The sequence below is a fragment of the Eumetopias jubatus genome, unplaced genomic scaffold, assembly GCF_037043125.1.
Source record: "Eumetopias jubatus isolate StellerSeaLion01/CBP00866 unplaced genomic scaffold, mEumJub1_p1.0 scaffold_5, whole genome shotgun sequence".
In the NCBI taxonomy this organism is placed as follows: Eukaryota; Metazoa; Chordata; class Mammalia; order Carnivora; family Otariidae; genus Eumetopias; species Eumetopias jubatus.
The window spans coordinates 51,953,153-51,974,136 of record NW_028274811.1 but is presented as its reverse complement, the minus strand read 5'-3'; the positions used below and the strand labels follow the sequence as shown (position 1 = coordinate 51,974,136).

Below are 20,984 nucleotides of genomic sequence, written 5' to 3'. Positions count from 1 at the left end.
AAAAAAAAAAAAAAAGCCACAAAATTAACTAGCTTTCTAAAAGAATACTGCAGTATTACCTGGTGGATCCATTTCTATATAAAACATCAAGTCTGTGCCACAATTTCTATCTGTCTTAGCATATTCTAAATCCAGGTCTTCCATATTCCAAACAGTGTTGTACATTTGTGCGAGAGTTTCCCTTGGCTGAGCTCAGTTATAAGAAAAGAGTCCGGCTTTCTTTGTAATGGTGTCTTGGAATTCATTTTAAAACCTATAAGGGGCTGCACTGTAACCTATTACATCACACGCCCCAGCCAATCAAGTCAGAAAAATGTCACCAGACCACTCCTGCTTCATCATTTCTCTTCGACATCCAGCCCTAACACAATCCCAACCTCGCTGAGAACCTACACTTACTAGAGCGGCAACGTATACATGCTCATCGTTTCAAAAAGGTGTTTAATTTGACTGTTCTCCTCCACCAGTGAGTTTTCTAATTCCTTTTTTATTACTCCTTGCAGCATGGTACGCTCCGCTGTTGGCAGGTTGACAAAAGCTGATATGCTGCAGCACGTAGCTCCCCCCCCCCCCCCCCCCCGCGCATCTGGGTTTATGGAGAGCCTGATCATGCCTTGGTTTAAAAATCTTACAAATGCATCAAAATGGTATATTTAAGGTATATTTTACAGCCCTTAAATACCTCCTGTATATGTTAAAACCAGAAGGGATTAAGAACTGTGGATATTTCATTTCATTCCTACAGAATTCACTGACAACTCAGAACTTAAACACTGTTACAAATGTACCACATGAGAAAGCACAATTAAAAGAAAAATCTCCTTCTACCAAACATAGTAAAGTTAAAACTAGACCTTAGGGATTAACAATGAAAAATCTTGATAGGAATGAAGACGTGTGTATTACTAGCAGAAATTTAATGTTACTAACAAGACTAGTCAAGGTAAGTTTTATCTTCCAAAAAGAAAGAGGCCATATATCAGAATGCAGAGTAGAGGTAGCATGATGTTTGCAAACTATTTCTCACCAGTAGCACCAGAAGTCTGAAGGTGGGCTTAATACTGCTTGAGGGGGGAGAGTGATGTAATCACTTTGGGGATTTTTTTTCCCCTCTATCTCAAATGCCTCATACTCTGGGGACCATTAATCCTGGTTAGCAATATTTAATGTAAGGAAATCAATTCCCCTACAGATCTATTAATTTTAGTTCTTTAAAGCCATTCTGCATATAATCTGGCCACCCTTACTAGAGCCTAATGTACATTCCCACTGTAAACCATCTCTCTACGTTTACAATATAAATCATAGGAAATAGTGGAGCAAAGGCAAGGCGTTCTCTGAGGACTGTTCACTTGTACCTTGTCTACCTGAATTCATTTCCCCATTAATGAGGAAGGCAGACTCAACCCATACCCTGCAGCGGGCTCCCAGGGACATTTTTCTATTCCTCAACTCAAAATCACACACACACACACACACACACACACACACACACACACACACACACAAACACACACACACACATACACACGGTCAAAGTGGGGGTGGGATATGTCCTCAGATAAGGTTCAGAAAAAAATTTTTTTGTTTAATACAAATGTGTTTCCTCCCCCAAAAGGAGTCCCGCCAGCAGCTGTGGACAGGCTAACAGCCCAGAGGGCCACCCCATGCCATTGGGAGCACTTGGTGCAAACCAGTCCTGCTGCTGGATCCCCTGTGCCAAACCGACCCAGGGAGGAGGGGTGGGAGACAGGTGATTTTCCACCTCTCTCCAAGGCCCGGCACCAACTTCGAGCCAAGCACTTTGTAATTACCTCCTTCCCCATTTCTAACCTAAACCCCATCTTTTCCTCCCACTGTGTCCCTCGAGGAAAGGAAAGGGGGGAGTGTCTCCCTAATCTCTTATCTGCCCTCCCCAGACAGCACTTAATCAGTCTCACTCACACACTCACACACACACACACACACACACACACCCGCAAAGACAAACTACAGAAGGGAACCTTTCACAGAAGTACAAAAAGCAGAGCAGGGAAGCAGCGAGGGGGGGCACAAGTGAAAGGCAACTTACTTTGCAGGTTACGCATGTCTGCAGTTTCCCGCGGCAAGGCCAGGATCCGACAGTGCAAACAATGCCCCCGGCTAGTCCTGCGGCCCCTGCGGTCCCCGCTCCGTGGCGGTGCTCGCGCGGGCAGAGCGCAGGGACAGGGGCGGCGGTGGCGGTGGCGGCGTGAGACCCTTGGGCTCGCGCGGCGCGACACGGACGCCGGGTCGGGACCGCCGCAGCCGCGCCGCTCACCGCCCGCTCCCCATGGAGAGAGCCACTGGATGCTGGTGCTGTCCGCGGGAGGGAAAAAGCCCCGGTGCTCGCACGGCTCGCAGATAAAGATCACGGCTTCATGATTAACTTGGGCAGGTTCAAATATTTGCTGAGCTAGGGATTTCGGGTGGGGGAGGGGAGCCCAAGTCAAAGTCAAAGTTGTCATCGGCTAACAAGTGGCCACTGCCAGCCCGACTCGCTCATTTTCGCCGAGGAAATGAGAAGGCCATTGTGAAGGGACCTAAAATAGTCTTTCTAACTGGCTGCGGCAGCGCGCGGGGCTCAAGTGGCCACAGTGAAGCAAGGCACTATGCGCGGCCCAACACAGGAAGTGGCTGAGCTAGTTCAGCAAAAATAGAATCAAAGCCTTGCTTGTAAAGGCCTGAGCCTCTCGGAACGGCCCAGAACACCGTGCCTTGCTCGAGTCCACCTCGCCCTGCAGGTGTACCAGGAGAGCCCCACGGAGGGACTCGGCAGGGTACAGGTTTGAAAAAGGTCTGCTCCTGGGAGGAAGATCCCAGGGAAGACTACTGTAATTCTGCATGGATACTACACTCCACAACCATGTGAAGACTGGCAGAAAAAACCCACTATGCAGCTACTTTTATGGAGCCGACTTCAACCCAGGTTTAATTGGCCATATGGTTGCCTAATAATTAAAAGGTGTGTCTGCATGAAGTTCACGTGACTGCTAAATGGCGCAAAGGACAGGGCCTGGAGAATGGTATGCCTTCCCAGAGGATTTCTGTCCTCTGAGAAAGTTGCAATGAAACAGACTAAAATTTGACCTAAGAAAAATTTCACTGGCGTCCTTGTAAGATGGACGGCTTTACTGATATCCCCAGAATGGTAACAAGGTAAAGTCACAGAATCACTAACTCTAAAACCAGAAAGTAATTTTCAAGAGCACTTCAAGAAATCCCTCAGGCTACACACACATAACCCCGATCCAGAGGGCAGAGGGGTGAAGCGGTTTGCCATGGGATCAAGGCACGAGCACCACAACCTAGCCTTCAGACTTTTGGTCCTAAATTCCTTTTTCTCCACCCACTGGTCCTGGTCTTCACTTCCTTCTGCCAGAGAAAGTTAAAATTAACAAGTGAAACTGAAGTTAATTTCTTTTAGGCCACGTGTGAAAAATTTCACATGTATAACAAAACTGACTTTTCCTGTTTTCTATTTTTAGCTTATTTATTTAAAAAGACCTTCTAATTATCTGTGAAGAAGCACCATTCTGTCTATAGTATTTACCCTCAGACTCTGCATAGGAAGACGACCCCATGGTCCTGTGCAGAGCTAAAGGAAGATCTAGGTGCTGACATACAGTGCACGCAGGCAGGCCCCAGCTTGAGGATCACCGGTAATATCTGGGAAGTGTGCTAACCTCATGATACAAGTGACTTCACAAACTTTCCTTTGGTGCAACTGAGAGAGCACGAAAAACCCACTTTCCAATGGAAAGAAAAAAGTCTTTAAGAGAATCTTCCAGCTCCTGCCTGCTGATCACAGGGACATATGGTGAGTTCTGCGAACACCCTTGCATCCTCAGCTGCAGAATCTTGCCCTACTTTTAAAAATAGTCTTTCTAAAGCTAGAGAGCTTGGAAACATCAGTCTCCTCAGCATACCTGTCTGATTTTACATGATGTTCCATGTCAAAACCTTCCAAGATGATGATGTTTTCTAGTCCAACAGTATTATTTTCCATCTCAGAAGAAAACTGTCCACTGTCCAAGAAAGCAGTACACCCCCAACTTAGAGCAAGTCTTAGATTTGAGAACTTTGCATCAAGTTTCTCACAACATGTACAACCCTCTACCATAGAGGTTCTATTACATTACTGGAAGTGTGAGCTTAGTCTTTTCTCATTCAGTTTTCGGCTTTGGGAAAAGTGATGGGCAAGACGCTCGCTGCTCTTCATTAGCTTAAAAAGGGAGCCCTCTGCTGGTAGAACAGAATCAGTAACTTCTCCTTGGGAGAAGATGTTCAACTTTCTGCGTTGTTTCATTCATCTCCCACTATGTCCAAAATTTCACACGAATTAAACAGAGGATTCATTTGCAAATAACTCATAAATCAAATGTACAGATATCATATCAACTTAGGAAGTGTTGCTCATGTGGCTGCTAAGCTCTTTAAAAAAAAAAATTTTTGTATTTTAATTTCAGCATGTGTCCGAGACCCCAAAAGACCCAGCCAGACTAGAGAACTTACACACATATTTGAAAACTAACTTTACCTTCTGGATTCCTCAAAACAGTATGTCTTACTACTTTTCCTTTCCTCAAAGTTTTGTAAAACTCATTTCAGAGGCAAAAAAAAAAAAAAGGCCACATTTCCTTTCTCAGCAGGCATGATATAGTCAGTAAAATATCGTGAAAATAAGCTTGAAAGGTACAGACGGAACACTATCTCACACGTGCAAATCACCATCAGATAGCATTCCCCAACCAGCTTCCATCCTGCACAGCTTCTTTAAAAAAAAAAAAAAAAAGAAAGAAATGCAGTGAGAAGAAAAAAATAAGTGAACCAAAATTTTCAAGGGTTAAATGAATGCCTCCCTTCATAATTTTAACTTAAGACAAATGAGGACAGAAGGGGCCTTTCAGGATGTTGCAAATTCTTTACCCCACATCCAGTGCTCTTACTGACACTGCACTAAGGAGAATGTCCATTTGAATTTATAAATAAGCCCAGATTTACATAGGATACATTCTACAAAATATGTGAAAAGGTGTGACCATTGCTTGGCAGAATGAAGCACTCCTTCCCTCTTGAATGCTGTCCCGAGAGAGAAGGAGTCTGCGAGATGAAAACAAAAGTTGCCCGATACCCCACCGATACATGCACCGCTGAAATACGCTTCTTTTTCAGAGCACAAATAAAACTTCCTATTTTTCATTATAACCTAGTATGGCTTGCCTCTCTGTTTATTCCGACCCATCTAAATATATGCCTTTTTTTCAAGGTTTCATTTCTCACCTTTGAAACAACCCTCTAATGTCAGACCACATTTTAAACCCAATAAAAAATAAATCAGAGAAAAGTAAAACTCTTTGAAAGTCATTTCCCTCTACCTTAGTGCTTGCTTTAGTCTTGGTTGAAAACCAAGCCCAGAGCATTTAAAACAAGATTTATGAATCAGGCTCTTCAGGATGAATGTTTTGCAATGCGCCAGTGGTTAAACATTAACTCTGACAGGTGTAGAAGGGCAGGAGGGAGAAAGAGTCATTTATTTTCCACTCTGGGCTTGAGGGTGCAATATTAGACTTCAATTATGCTGCATTAATATTTCTGAATATATCCATGAAATCTGAAATATGTAAATACACTTATAATAGGTTTCATTCAGAGCTGCCCTGTGTTAAATGGTCCTGTTTGTACCTTAGTTGCCCTATAGAAATCTGCTTTAGCTATACCTAAGTATCAAGAGTAAACATAGCACCATAATGATTCAAGAAAACCTGCTGTTCAGCTTTAGGTACTCTGAAGACTTTTAGGAACAAAGGGAACAGCAGACTACCCAAGTTCTGAGAACTCAGTGACTCTGTGTTTAACCTTTCAAACCTTAGTTTCCCTCCAAAGAGGGGAGATGCTTGCTTCACAGGTTTGCTGGATGCACTAAATGAGTGGGTATGCCAAAGTTCTTTGAAAGTTGGTTAGTCTAAGAATTTTTAAAATTTATGCAGATTTTTATCCTTTGCTTAGCTCTATGCTAGGAGGAGCTCAACAGGAGAAGAAGGCTTTGTCCTTGAGGAATGTAACTGAGCAGAGGAAAGTAACAGGAAGAACTACGGAATAGTTAAGTTGAAGAGGACAAGGTCTTAAAGGCATAAGCCTATGGAATGGGTTGATCACTGCACATCCAAGAGGGAGAAGACCTTCCTGTGAAATGAAGTAGATGGCACTGTTTGGGGCTGCCATGTACAGGTGTGCATTTTGTACACCACACAGAGGCACGTGGCAGGGGGAGGTGCTACTGAAATCCAGGCCCCCTCCACTCACCAAGCTGCACACACGGGAAGGGGCATGATACTAAGTAAGGTACCTTCCTCCCTCCAAGCAATGCACCCATGGAGCAGGACCTGACCAGTGAATGTGTCGTCTGCAGATTAGCAGTGAAGCCCGAGCAGGCATCTAGAGGCCTGGCTCCGCAGGCTGGCAATGTGGGCTCGGGGGGGGCGGGGGAAGGGCCTGACAGGAATGAGGAGCTGGAGCTGCAGAAGAGGGCCCCCTCCAGTAGGTCCTTAAAAACCAGAGTTGAGCAATGGTAGAGACAGGCTATAGGGTCATGACTTTCAGTACTTGTCACCTCATTTATATCTCACAACAACCCCAGGAGAGAGGCATTGTTCCCATTTCGCAGACTAGAAAACAGTTTGGAAAGGTTGAATTACTTGATATGAACTCGGCAAATAAGCAGCCAAGAGCTGATTTAAACCCAGATCTATTTGAGACTCACTGTTCTTACCAGCGCACGATGGATGGAGTGACTGAGTTTTATCCCCCACAGCTATAAAAATTGCACTGGGGCTCTTTACTATAGGTGATCCATACTGGAAACTTCAGAGGACTTAAAAGCAGCCCTGTTCCTCATGAAGGTTCCCCAAACCCAGGAAGCAAGTGCAGTGCTGAGCCCCAGGCTGGAGTCCGGGACTGGGTCTCTCCCGCAGGTGACCTCCTCCACCAGGTGACCTGGTTCTGGCACACACAGTTTGGTTAGCACCACGTGACCTCTCAACCTCTGGGGGGCGCTTCAGTCTCCTTATGAGCAGAGAAGAGCTGGGCAATGCTTTCAACTCTACAATGATGCTTTTTATGATACTGTCATTTAAAACATTTACTACTTCTTAAAGTCTACTGTATCAAGCCATTCTTTTTGTATTTTGCAATTTATTTTGACTAAACCTTTGAAACTCGAATTCCTCTTCCCCTTTCCAAACTGTACCAATTCTTCAAAGCCCATTTCAGTCCCATTTTTTTTCTCTAAGCCTTTTCTGTCTTCTCAATCACCCTACAAAGTCACCCATCACCATCTCTAAAATTCTTTTCATATTTACAGTAAGCACCCTCCCACCTAGTACTCAGATACTGTGTGCTAATGGTCTTATTTGAATTGACACATTGCCTCTAACATCAGTTTTGCCTATCATTTCAAGCACTACCAGGTAAAAACTATGAAAGATACCTATCCCATAATAGCCTTGCTTCTCTGTCTCCCCCCCAAAGCATTCAAGTACTCATTTCTATTCACAACAATAAAGTCATTGCAAATGAATGATTTATGACTTCACCGGAGATGCACCGGTGTTGTGCTTCCAGAGCCCTCTGGTAATAGCACATGATGCGGCAATGATGAAGGAGTCTAGGAAGATGTCGGATCCCAACCAGGCCTAAGAAATCATTTCTCTAACCAAGAGTGCCCTGCCAATCATTTCACGAAGCCATTCCTGAATACAAAGGTGTTCAGGATGAGGACCTTCTTCCTGAGGTACTTAGTACGTTTCCACAAGTCAGACACACTAAAGCATTTATTTTATTCCAAAGGGCCTATACATTCTTCAGAGTAGCTAAGAGATACCACACAAAGGGAAAAATGGCTCAAACTAGCATTTAGAGATGACTCAGATTCAATGTTCTTGAGGAGGCTGCATGAATCTTGGGATGGTCTAGGAAACGGTCAATGCACTGTTTACCATTCAACATGGCTGACAGGACTAACCCACCTTTGAAACTGGCACACCAGTTTCTCAGAAGAATGCAGCAGGGTCTATGACCTAGCAGGCGGTCTTAAGTGCGCATAGTGAAAATGGATGAACGTCAGTTTTTTTTTTTTTTTGGATGGAATTAGGTTGAAACTGATAAGGACATTTAACCAGTTTATACCAGTCAGACAAATTAAACTCCAACACAGATTCTCCCTGGTGTGTAGCAGAAATTCTCAAAAACTCCATGATAAATTCGTTGGTTATCTATCAAACCCTGTCTGGTTTTTAAGCTTCCATGTCTCCCTGTCTCCAGAAGGGTGGGCACTGAGAAGACAGGGACCACCCTCAGCCCTTTACTGCAAGCAGGGCTCAGCTGTCCCTAGTCTCTGAGACAGACCTCCACACCACACACGCCACAAGGAAGTGGGAGGCAGGGCTCCGCCCTTTAGATCAGGGGCCTATTTTGTTGTTACTAGTCTTCCTTCCCCACCCGCGTGTTTAGTCTAGGGTGGGGGACAGTCAACAAAGGGCTCAAGTGTCATGTTTCACACCTGCCCCTGTCCCCTCATCACAGGGTACTTTTAACCTACCATTGGATCTTTTCTACTGAGCCCAAAGGCAGCCTCTGAACACCAACACAGAGTTCCCAAATCCATTAACAAATGCACCGAGCAGTCACATGAGATGAAACCTTTTGGCCGCCCCCTGGACTAAAGTCCTAGGCCACTGTTGACAGATTTCTCTGATGCCATTCTCCTACAATTCAGACTGTCCCCACTGAACATCCTGCCTACCGTGATTTGGAACATTTGGAACATACCCCTCTTGCTTTATGTACTTGTTTCTGCTGCCTCTCTTACCTTTGGATACCATATTCTGGGCCTGTCCATGTGAGCCCTTCCAAATACCTGCACCGTGAGTGGTTGGTTACCTATCCCATCCTGCAACCCACACAGGTAGGTTTTAAGCCTAAGCCCTGCCTCTCTCAGTCTGCCCCATCCAGCTGTACACCACCACGCCTGGCTGTGTAACACCTACAAAAGCATGACGTAATTCCCCATTGCTGAACACAGGGGGTCCCCATTATCTTATACAGAGATAAACAGGGTAGTCTGCATGAGTTACCGATAATAAAAAGTAAATTCATCCTGTTTTATTTTAATTCTAGACGAAATTAAGACTACAAGCAACATCTCTACTGGTCCTGAAACTTCACTGACTGGACCCTAATCTTTATTCTCAATGACCAGCTTCTATTAGCTAACTTTTAACAAGCATACAGGCAAAGTAGGGTTGTTTAGACTTTCCACAGTAGAAGAAAAATACATCAGTTTAAATTAAATCCACTACTAACATGGTTGACATTTCCTGCTTTGTTATTAAATGGCTAAGTGAATGCCAGCCTGCTTTCAAAGAAGTGTCTGGCTTGCTCTAACTTGCTGCAATGAACACCCTAGTTTCATACTGCTTGCATTCTTGAAAATGTTTATTTGGACAGACATTTCTCAGCAGACCTGCTTCCAAAACACACATTCCAAAATACTTCAAATTATATAGTGATTATAAATCCCCTACTTTATAAGTATTAGAAAGAAAAACAAGAATGCCAACTAAAATGAGCTCCATAATTTATGCAACAACCGGAAGCATCAAAGTTGAGAGGAAGGGAGAGCTCCCACAACCCTCATCTAAAACCAAGATCATCCAGAGATACTGAAAAATCCACATATACTGAAATCCAGATAATATTTACCATATACACTACCACTCAGCCATTCTTTCTGTAAGTCGCAAGGTAACACTTTATGGATCGCGATTCTACCAGAAACTGATGTTCCTTCAGAGAAGGTCTAAAGCCACCATTCTAAAAAATGAACCAGGAGAGAATTCTAAAAGTTCAAAAAGCATTACCTGGTGCAGGCTGTCGTTCATTCCACTCAGTTGAGATTAAAATTTCTATAACTTTTATGAGGTGTTCAGTATTCTCAGAGCTACAAAAAAAGAGAGTTTTATTAGAGATTTTTTTTTCAAAACAACAAACTCATGTTCACTTATACACATTCAAGCCAATGTGTCTGGTATAAAGGTACACATGCATCTGTGAGCGAGGATCTTCAGAAGAAGTTGAATGATCCATCAGCTTAGGACCACCAACATCACCCAAAAACACATGCTTCTCTCCTTTCACCTTACCTGGCTGCTGGGAATCTGAAAAGCAGAGGGCTGAAAAGTTCAGAGAGTACTCTTGCACTCAGAAGATTCTTGCTGGAGGTTTGAGAGAGCTTGAAGAAATGTTTTAGCAAATACTGAAGCGTAAGCCAATACTGATGAGGTATGTTAGGTGCCCTAATGAGCTTCTTCAACAGCTGGATATATTCTTCAGAGCTCTGTACTTCTACAGAGTTAAAAAAAAAAAAAAAAAGAAAGAAAGAAAGAAGAGTTGTTTCTAGATATCAGTGACTAAACACCTAGAACACTTCTGTTCTTCCAGCTGCAGAAGAACGAGTCCTTTTAAATGAAGTCATCAGAAGCAGCGACAGGACATTTGTTCTCCTCGTTAGAAAATACATTGTGAGAAAGTAGAAATCTCAAGTCAAATGGAAATGCAAGAAACTCTTGGTGTAAAAAACCACAAGAGGATCAGGGTGTGCTGGCAGAGATCTGCCCTCTACTGAGCAGCTTCGAGTGTGATTGGCTAATTTGGAGGAGCATCAGATAAGTATCACACGTTTTAACTTCGAAGGTTACGAACCACAATTTCCTGTCCCCAAAGCACTTTGAGCATTAGCTCCTAAGCCTGACTCAAGTCCTCTTCCCTCAACACATTTTGTAATGGCCACTCGAGGAAAATGATAAGAACATCCCCAGTCGGTGGGTCCTGGTCCCAGGTTCCCTGAATCCAAAGACGGCACTTGGAACACTGTGGCCTTCAGTGACATAGTGAACTTTGTTAATGCTGATAAAAGGTTAACAATTAGCCATTTCAGCATGTGGACAGTCTTCCTAAGCAAACGAGAATCTGGGTCTTCTATTGGATGCCCCGGTAAGGGAGGGAATTGGTGCTAATGGGGAGGGAGGGTGTTGGGGAGGGCGCAGATTCCGACTAATATTTTCTAAAACACCGCTCTTTATATGCAGCATTTAATAGAGTTTACATGCACCTGCACATCTCAATATATGTGGTCACTGAGGTTTTCAGAACAGAAAACAAACCTTGGGCTAAATAAATCATTTCATTGTAAACGGCTACTGGAATGACAGGATTCGGTAAGTCCACAAGATAGCGTTTGAAAGCGTCTCCTAAAACTTGCACTTCGATCATTTCCAAGTCCATGGAGGCGGCATCTGTGACAGAAACATTTTAAAAAGTATTTCAGACATTGTATATATTGGTTGGGCCCATTTTTCTGAATATTTGACTTAAATGTGACACAAGAAGGGAGGCAACAGGAGGGCAAATATAAAATTCTTGAGTATTTCTTAGCGGTGCTTCTCAAAGGGGTTGCCCCGGGCATTGCAGATAGAACACTTTTTCTTTGTGGAAGTCTGTCCCCTAAGTTCTAAGCATTTCCCATGATGGCTTCTGCCCATGATGCCAGGGGCACGTTCCCAGATGGTGGGGCAACAATAAAAAATCACACCCCCGTTATAAGCTGAATTGCATCCCCCACAAGTCATAGGTTGAAGCCCTAACTCCCACTGTCTCAGAAGGTGAACGTATTTCGAGAGAGGGCCTTTAAGGAGGTGGTTTAGCTAAAATGAGGCCATTAGGGTCGGGCCCTGATCCAACTTGGCTGGTATCCTTCTAAGAAGAGGAAATGTGGACACATAAAGAGACACCAGGAGCACAAGCATGGAGGGAATGCCTCGTGAGGACTCAGTGGGACGGTGGCCATCTGTAAGCCAAGGAGAGAGGCCTCACAGGAAACCAAACCTGCCTTGACCTGGGACTTCTAGTCTCAAGAACGGTGAGAAAATAGATTTGTGTTTGAAGCCACCCAGTCTGTGGAATTTTGTTATGTCAGCCCTAGCACACTAAAGTAGCCCCCTGAACATACCTTCTGGAGGGTGGTTCTGCTCTGAGAAAGGCTCTGTCTAGGGATGGCTAATCATTTAGTAAATGCTTCCTAAAACCTCAACAGGAAAACACGAAATGCAAATCCAGATATTGCCTAAATTTTGAGTTGCTGAATACTGCATCTCAGAATTCATACAAATTTAGCTCAAGAGAGTGAACAAACAGTAAGATATACAGAATTTTAACAGTCGGTCTCAAAAATAGCCATAAAAATATTTTTAACATTTTTAGAATGTTTCCCCCTGATTCTGACAGGGTATTCTAATTAGGATACAACTAGTCTAACCTGTGGGCACCGAACCAGCTCCCAAGAAAGAGGAGCACATCTGTCTAGTAAACCCTTCAGCCAGAAAAGAGGTCAGGCAATTCAATAACGGGGTGATACTAATCCAAACCACGCTCTGAGGACTCAGGGTAGAAAAAGGCACAGTGTCTGGCAAAAAGAGGGGCTGCTGGGGCAGGAAGGGCCACAGGCATCTACATACAGGAGCGGCATCTGGCCGCTGCTGAAGGACGTGCACCACTGACGTGAAGGCCAACCTGAAGATTATCTGGAGCCTTGTGTACTCAGGGCAGATGAGGTGAGCTGATGGATGAAACGCTCTAGTTTTCAACAGCTTTATTCTTTTTAGTGTTAACGATTAGCTGGAAAAGAGCGCTGCTGGCAATGAGGGGAACACTTCTGGTGGTTTGAACTGCAGTGGTAGAGACGTGTGAGGCATTATCAAGAGCTGACATAACGTGGTGACTGACTGGATCAGGCGGTGGCCTGGGAGAGGAGGAACCTGTGTCCCCCAAGGTGTGGGAGTCGGAGGAGGAAAAGGTGGCGTCCTCGATGGCCACAGAGCGAGTGTGATACTATCAATCACTCCGGGTTCAACGTGAAGTTACAGAAGTTCCTGGGACACATCGTTATCATAAACCAAACCTGCCCCGCTAACGAGGCAGACCTTTGAAAGAATCACACAACACCAATAAGCTCAGGAAAGTTCATCTGGTAGAGAATGTGCCTAGGTGAGCTGGAGGAGAAGAATTACTAAACTCAGTCAATGGAGGGGCACACGGCTGCGCCCCAGAGAGTGAACGGCACATGCCACACCTCCAACAGGGCTGGGAGAGGCAGTGCCCGGTCCGTGCACAAAGGACCCACGTGAGAAGTAAGGCAACTACCAGTGTGCCTGTCAATGAAACCTGTGTGTGCACCACGCGAGCAACATGCCACAGCCACTGACCGCCTGATAAGCTGCTCCTCCCCTCCCCTGCCCCCGGACCCTTCCTGCCCTGTATGCTTCATTTACTAGGTCTCTTTGCCCGGGGAATTAATATTACCTAATTTGTTCATCGTAAAGAAATTGATAAACCATTTGGTGATTGGTAAAAAAAAAAAAATTAAGATGCTCAATATTCCACAGGCCCCTCCCTCGGGCAGGGTTTCTACTGCCTTCCCTGTGCGAGAGCAGTGCTGATGGGCCACATCTCTACCACGACACTTCCCAGACAGTATGGTAATTAGTTGTCTCTCTACTAGACTGAGAGTACTTCAAGGGCACGGACTGTGGCTCTTCCCTGCTCTTCCTGCTTCCCTCAGTGCCCAGCATATAGGAAGTGCTTGCGAAATGTTTGTGGACTGAGCCATAGCATGTCCTCAGAGTAATGTCAATTCACCCAGGCCCTTCTCTTAACACATGAGGTGTGTTCCCAAGAGCCTTAAGCCTTTGAACAAAATCATCTTACTTCAAAGCCTTGGGATTAACCTTTGGATAAGCTCACTTTATGTCAAATCCATTAGTGCTGATGACATAGTATATTGTTTTTTTTAAAGTAGCTTCTAAAGCTCCTTGGAGCTCCTGACTTTTGTTCTCTAAGTCTCCTTTTCTGCATTCAAACTATCCTAATGAACTCTTCCAAGAGCTAAGGACATCTGTCGTGTGATGACTTCTGAGGTTAGCTAGGCAAGAACTCCACAATCTTTAGGTCTAGGATAGAGGAGTTTATACCCTCTATACCCCAACTTTTCACTGAGTCTTCTCAAGACAGGTAAACTAGTAAGCTCTCCAGCATGTCACCTTTCCTCCCAAAGGGATGGAGTCTCCTCCCCAGCTCATCTCTACCTAAGTTAATAGTTCTCAGTCAGGGTTTTCCATTTTACTGCCTCACTCCTACCCCAACCCCCACTCTCAGAAGACATCTGGCAATGTCTGGGGACTTTTTTTTTTTTTTTACAATTCGGGGACCATGCTACTGGCATCTACTGAGTAAAGAACAGGTGTGCTGAGGCTGCTAAAGCCTCAGTTTTTAAAGTGAGGTATAACTGACATATAACCCTATCTATCATTGTAACAACAGGATTTGATATCTGTTTATGTTACAAACGATCACCACCATCAGTCCAGTTAATCTATCACCAGAGTTACAGAATTTCTCTTTCTTGTAATGAGAACTTTTAAAGAAAAGGCCTGCTTTGGGTTAAGAGAAACCAAAAAAAATCAGGAGAAAATTCAAATGAGAACAACAAAGATTAATTCACTTTACGTCAATACAGCAGCAAAAAAAGGAGTAAGACAAATTTGGGTGTAAGTCCCAGCTTTGCCTTCAGCAGTGACGGATACTCCTATCCCAGGGGTACTATGGAGATGAAACAAACTAACTTAGGAGGGTGCTAATAAAAGTGTGATGCTGTCTTCCACATCCATCCTTCTCAGACATTGGTAATTCACAGGGTTGGTTAAAAGTTATGAATTCTTTTCTCTTTTTTTATTTTTTTAAGTGTAAGTGACTTTTCTCTGCGCTTCCTCCAAGGTATTACAATATTTTTATGGACTGAGAAATCCTCAAGCTATGAAAAGTCCTGGAGGACCCACTCCTAAATTTAGATGTTTACTTTTTTTCTTCTCACAAAATTCACTTTTATCACACAGAATCCACAAGAAACCAGTCTTCTACGTGTGTGTTTTGATAGCAAGTGGCGAAGAAAAGCTGTCTATCAAAATACATTGCTGACGTTATTTCTGGTTAGTTATTCCATCTCAGAGGTGATGTGAAGATTTTTTTTCTAAAGCTAAAGTGCATCATTTGTATTCAGTCACATTTAAAAGCTTAACCACTATTTCTCAAATAACTCTCATCTCATCAGTCTCTGATGTCTAAACATTTCCTGTGACTGTTGTTCAGTTTGACCAATTTTCTGACCAAAACATGTATCTGAATTTCAACTGGCCAAGGACAAAACTCAGTTTCCTTACCACTCTGGTCAGGCTGTGAGAAATAAAGGACAAGTGTTTCACTGTGAGTTTTCTGCCAGTCAGCTCCTACTGACCTACTCTGGGGGTAAGGCAGGAGACCCAGCTGCCAGGGCACATGCCCTGCACATGTGGGAGGCTGGCTTCCATGCACAAAATAAAAATGAAAGTTTGAAAAAAATTTTTTTTCAAACTTCAAACATTTGGGTGGTGCATTTCAGATGAAACTATTTACTGATATAGAATCTTTTTTTCCCAGAAACATCTTTTCTAGAAATTGTCATGGGCTGCCTCAACTTCACATTTTCATTTACTACCTTCTTTGCACAAGTAACCTGTCTAGAAGAGCTTCTTCCCAAACTAGGTTTCATTCTTTTGGTTTCAGATGTCCAAATTCAATTACAAGACTGTGAGGCAGAGAATTATTTTTCTAAAAGAAAAATTCTGAGAGGGAATGAAGAATCTGAGAGATTCTACAAGGGGCTACGGAAGATGACTTGCTGGAATGACGGCCGGTACATTTATTCACATTTGTAGTTTTATTCCATTTGGCAAACTAAGTTGAATTGATGTCATCTAACCAATGGTGTGCTGCAGCTGGTCTGCTCCAAAGGGCCACCTGTGCTCAATTCTTTCCAAGTTGGGAGTTTAGTGATAACACGTTGGCAGCCTGAAATTGACCACAGCGGGCATACTGACACCATGGAAATGGGCAAATGCTAAAAACCAGGCTTCCTCCGCCTCTGAGAGTTGGGTTTACCAGCACACCACTGAATATAACAGTATCATGATGTTACTTAATATAAACATGGCATGAAAAAGCACATAAGCATAAAAGGAAGGAAGGAAGACCAAGAAAAATAAAAAAAGGAAAGGAAAATGGAAAAGGTCAGAAGAGACATTTGTTAAATGACATAGACTTATAAATATTTTTTAAGCTGATCCAGATGAATCAGAGGTAGCCAACTGCACGGTCAGAGAAAGATGGTCGATAGGCAGAGCCAGAAAAATCCCGAGGGGGTGTTTCTCTCCTCTGCAACTCGTGCAGGACCCAGAGGCTCTTGGGTATGAGGACAGACCATATGCCTGCAGGCAGGCATGCACACACACCCCAACTCAGGAGACAAACATCAAAGGTCAGCGCGGGTTTGCACTGTTACCATAATAGGGCAGAGGGAACTGTGTGTGATTTCTGAGCTTCCTTCAAACTTAGAACACTGCACGGTTAAGTTCCAGTTTTTGGTGTTTTACCTGAGACCGAAAGGTACGAACCATGTTTCCCATTTGTCTTTCTAGCTCTATGACACTCACCACAATCAAGAAGCTGTCGTAATTCTGCTGGGTTGCTGGAGCTCTGTGTTCTGTATAGAGTTGAACATTCCAGACCTAAGACACAAAACAGACTGAGCATGCAAAACACAGCTCTCTGGAGAACCTGTGAGCTTGCTGCCAGAAAGACATTCCAGTTTCCATCCCGTATCTATTCTAGATGTGTACCAAATATTCTTGGAAGTGAACTCCTACTATTAATCTTAGCTGGCATGTCAGTAATTTTGGCAAAGTCATCTGGCCACTAAAGAGCAAGTTAATTATATTTATTAAATTATGGAGAATTTAATAGTTTCCATACAGTAAGTACATGTTAATAGAGTTAGAAATCAAACCAAGGTTATTTCCCCACTACACAGCAACAAAGAGCTTATGTGTCTAGCACAAGTAGCAAGAAACGTATTTAATGAATGCCCAACAGACAACACCCATGAAATAAGAATATAACAAGGTAACGGAGCCCCTCTACCAGTTGATTACCTTTCTTTTCAATGGCTTCCACTAGCTTCATGAGAAGAGGCGGAGCAATGTCGGGAGGGGCAAACTGCTCGGCGAGATCTGGAAGGGCCAAAGCTGCAAATAAACAAAATCCCACGATTATGCTTAATTGGGGTAATCAAATGCATGAGACAAGAGAATTTAAATATAAAACAATGTAGTTCTACTGGACACCAGCAAACTCGGGCCTGAGCAAGACCGAGCCGTGTGCGGGGCCCTGCCCTTCAGAAGACTGCTCTCTGGCCCTCTTACAGCTGTGCCCCCTCCTGCGCCTGAAGGTTTGGGAGCCCAGCGGACAGGCCTACTTCTCCCCTGGGACACATTCCAAGTACTTCACTAGAATCCAGGAATTCCCTGCCCAACCGGCCTCTCGGGGCCTCTCACCCAGGTCCACCCTTCCCAGAGCAGACATCCCTTGGGGGGTGCCCCTGGGCCTGGGGCTGGGTGGGCAGGGCTCGGGGGAGGAGGACAGGGCAGAGCCCCTGCAGGGCAAAGCCAGGATGGGTGAATGGTCCACCCCCACCCCGCCCCCACATCACCACACTCTGGGCCAGAACCTGGAACCCAAGAAACCTAAATTCAATTCATTACAAAGGAAAAACTGTCCAGGTAGGAGGATGGGACAGATTTTACTCAACAGTTCATTAACATGATTTATAACTTTAAAATATTTAGGCACAGGGCGCTTGCAAATGATCACTGGCCCCGTGACATTCACTTTAAGCCCCTGTGTACCTGCCACGCAAGTCTTCGTTTGCCGACATGCATTTTGGTCACTTAATATCTTAAGAAATGTGATGCTTTCGCCAACGTACTTTCGCCATGCTTTCTCTCCGTGTTTTACCAATTGCAGTGATACAAGAAGAGACTAACTGGCTGACACACAAATAATGGCCTTCCGTGGTACATTTATAACTGTTGTCTCACTCCAAAAATACACGAAACCATTTTAAGTAAAAATATCCATCTCATAATACACCAGAAGAGGGAGCTAAATATATTCACCTCACTTTTCTCAAACTGCAAAATACACCTAAAGGAGAGTCTATATGAAAATATCTACAGGTGCAACCTTTTCATTAGCCACCAACACGTAACTTTTTCCCATTTAAGGTTCATTACTGTGCACTCTTACCTAGGAATAGACAGTTTATAGAATTTAAGAAAGATTCAATATTTATACTTTAGTTTCAGTGAGATTTTAGTGGTATGATTCAAGGCATTTTATTATGTTAAGCAGATTTCTAATGAAGCCCACCTTCCTAATACTAAGAGTCATCACAAAAGAAGAAATTCATGATATAAAAGTCAACCTCAGAGAATGAAGTATGATTTATGTCACTTTACAAACCTTAAACCCCATGGTCTAAGAGCCTTTTAGACTGCAGTATGCCCTGGGAGAGACGGACACATGTGATCTTGCCACCTAACCCAACTGGCCATTTAGGTCCCCAGGATAAGAGAAGAGCTAGATGAGTAAAGAAAATCGCACAGCAGCACTGTCCACTAGAACTTTCTGTGATGATGGAAATGCTCTATCAGCTGTGCTATCCAAGAAAAGCAGTGACTGGCCAACTAGCCACATGTGGCTACGGAGCAGGAGAAAGGCAGCCACTGCAGCTGAGCAAAGGAATTGGTTTATTGATTTAAACTGAAATAGTGGTATGTGCTAGTGGCCACGGTACTGGAGCACACAGTCCCACAGCCTGGGTGAGGATGGATTTTGTCAAGAGCAAACGGAAGATTCCTGAGTTGGCTGTGTGCTACTAAGACCCCACCATAAAGCCATCCCTGGGGACAGACCTTCTGGACATCGGGTTCATCGACATTTGAGCTCAGGGCATGAAAAGTCTGTCACAGCTTCCCAGGTGACTCTGTCCAACTGCAACATCACTGGAACACGCTATGGACTTCATAAAGGAAGCACAGACATGCCACTGACTTTCTAGACAGTCACGATGCAGAGAGCTGAGTGGGAACTCCATCTCCCCTGTGTTCCCCGTACCTGCCTGAGCCTATGGAGCACCTGCACAACTTGCTAGGAAGACAGATCCCCAGGTACGACCACAAATCCCCGGAATCAGAAAATCCAGGAATGAAGCTGATCATCTATTTTGGGTTAGTACTAAGTTTTAGGACATGCTATGATGATAAGCAAAATCAGGTGGGTAACCCCCTGAAAAAAAAAAGAACACCAGCAACGACATCCCCCAATTCTCTAAATGTCAAAACATGAGTATATCTGAAAAGCACTGACAATAAAAATGTCTTGCAAGTTTCATGTAGTCTTTTTCATTAAAAGCATTGTAAAATAAAAAAGGATAAAGTGTAAAATGAAAGGGCATACCGTTTCATTTCCTCTGATAAACTATAAACTACTTCCTTTTGCCTCAGAAGATTATCAGCTCAGAAAAAATGTCCTCCCCTATAAATGCCTTCTACACTGAACAAGCTGATATGTATCATCCTATCAGCATATGTAACAGAGGAAAACAAGGGTAGAGAAACGGTGTAGAGAAATATTAATTAGAATTCACTGCAGTGTTTCTCCTTAGCCTTCTCAAACTTACAGGTCTTACTTGGCACATGCCAAGATACAAAAAGCTAAAGATTAACTAGTAAATACACAATCCCACATGGCAATGCTCATCCAACTAACATGCCCTGCTCCTCTGTGCCCGCCCTCAGAAATTACTCGGCCTTTTTTTTTTTTTTTTAAATTAAAATAATCTTTAAAGTTGGCAACTGAAAATGGAATTAGTTAATAAAGGTTTATCTCTTTCCAGAATCTGATCAACACCATCATTTCTGCAGGCAAATGTGAAAGTTAAATTAACTGATAATGAAAGATTTCACCTAATTGCAATTGAAATATGCACCCAGCAGTTGTTTTATGACTGGGTTGGCAAATACTACGTAGAAAGGGTTTCCATCTCTCCATTTGTTCGCTTTGGCTTGAAGAATAAAAAAGAAAAAAAGTAAAACCTTTCTTTAGTCCTTTCAATGTTTCTGTGGCAAAAAATGGTAGTTTACCTTCAGTATCCTGAGCTACAAAATATCATGTGTTTCACTAAAAAAACGGTTACGTCAAGGGGTACCTGGGTGGCTCAGTTGGTTAAGTGTCCAACTCTTGATCTCAGGGCTGTGAGATCGAGCCCCACCTCAGGCTCTGCACTGGGCATGGAGCCTACTTGGTCTCTCTCTCTCTCCCCCTCTGTGCACCTCCACTCTGTTCTAAAATAAACAAACAAACAAACAAACAAACAGTTACGCTGAGTGTTGGAAAAGCATTGTGATAGCCATCAGGTACCTAGAGCAACGCTGGAAATTTTCTCAGAGCACGCCACAATACAAAGAAGAAAGCTAGATGTACATCGGGAGGGTAAAGGTACTCTTCCTGTAACAGGTCTAGTGAATTTCCCACTGAGTTTTTAATACTGATAAAAGCTGTATTACTCAAATGTCTGAATCATGACAGCTGATTAAGGTTTTGCAATGGGAATTTTTTAAAAGAGAAATTTTATAAGGAGAAACCTTATTTTTTAAATAACAATTCAGTGAGTTCCTATTCTCTAGTACAAAATCTGTGATCCAATCCATTTCCCCTTTCAAATATTTAAACATAGGGAATATGAAGCCCTACCCAAGAAGTTTTTTTTTTTTTAAGATTTTATTTATTCATTTGACAGAGAGACAGCGAGAGAGGGAACACAAGCAGAGGGAGTGGGAGAGGGAGAAGCAGGCTTCTCGCGGAGCGGGGAGCCCGATGCGGGGCTCGATCCCAGGACCCTAGGATCATGACCTGAGCAGAAG

The 20,984-nt window shown here is 43.6% G+C and overlaps 1 protein-coding gene across 2 annotated transcripts in view; it reads right to left on the bottom strand.

Moving 5' to 3' along the window:
• Positions 1-20,984, bottom strand: part of PIK3R1 (phosphoinositide-3-kinase regulatory subunit 1) — an 82,990-nt gene that overhangs the window by 10,249 nt on the left and 51,757 nt on the right. The window contains exons 3-7 of one of the 2 annotated variants that reach the window (XM_028123842.2): positions 17,154-17,246; positions 16,656-16,730; positions 11,241-11,372; positions 10,221-10,422; positions 9,939-10,018 (exon numbers count right to left, since the gene is read on the bottom strand). In XM_028123842.2, the coding sequence (XP_027979643.1) occupies positions 9,939-10,018; positions 10,221-10,422; positions 11,241-11,372; positions 16,656-16,730; positions 17,154-17,246 (582 nt within the window). Of the gene's footprint in view, positions 1-59; positions 552-9,938; positions 10,019-10,220; positions 10,423-11,240; positions 11,373-16,655; positions 16,731-17,153; positions 17,247-20,984 lie in introns of those variants that run through there. The other variant, XM_028123844.2, reaches the window with a different exon arrangement.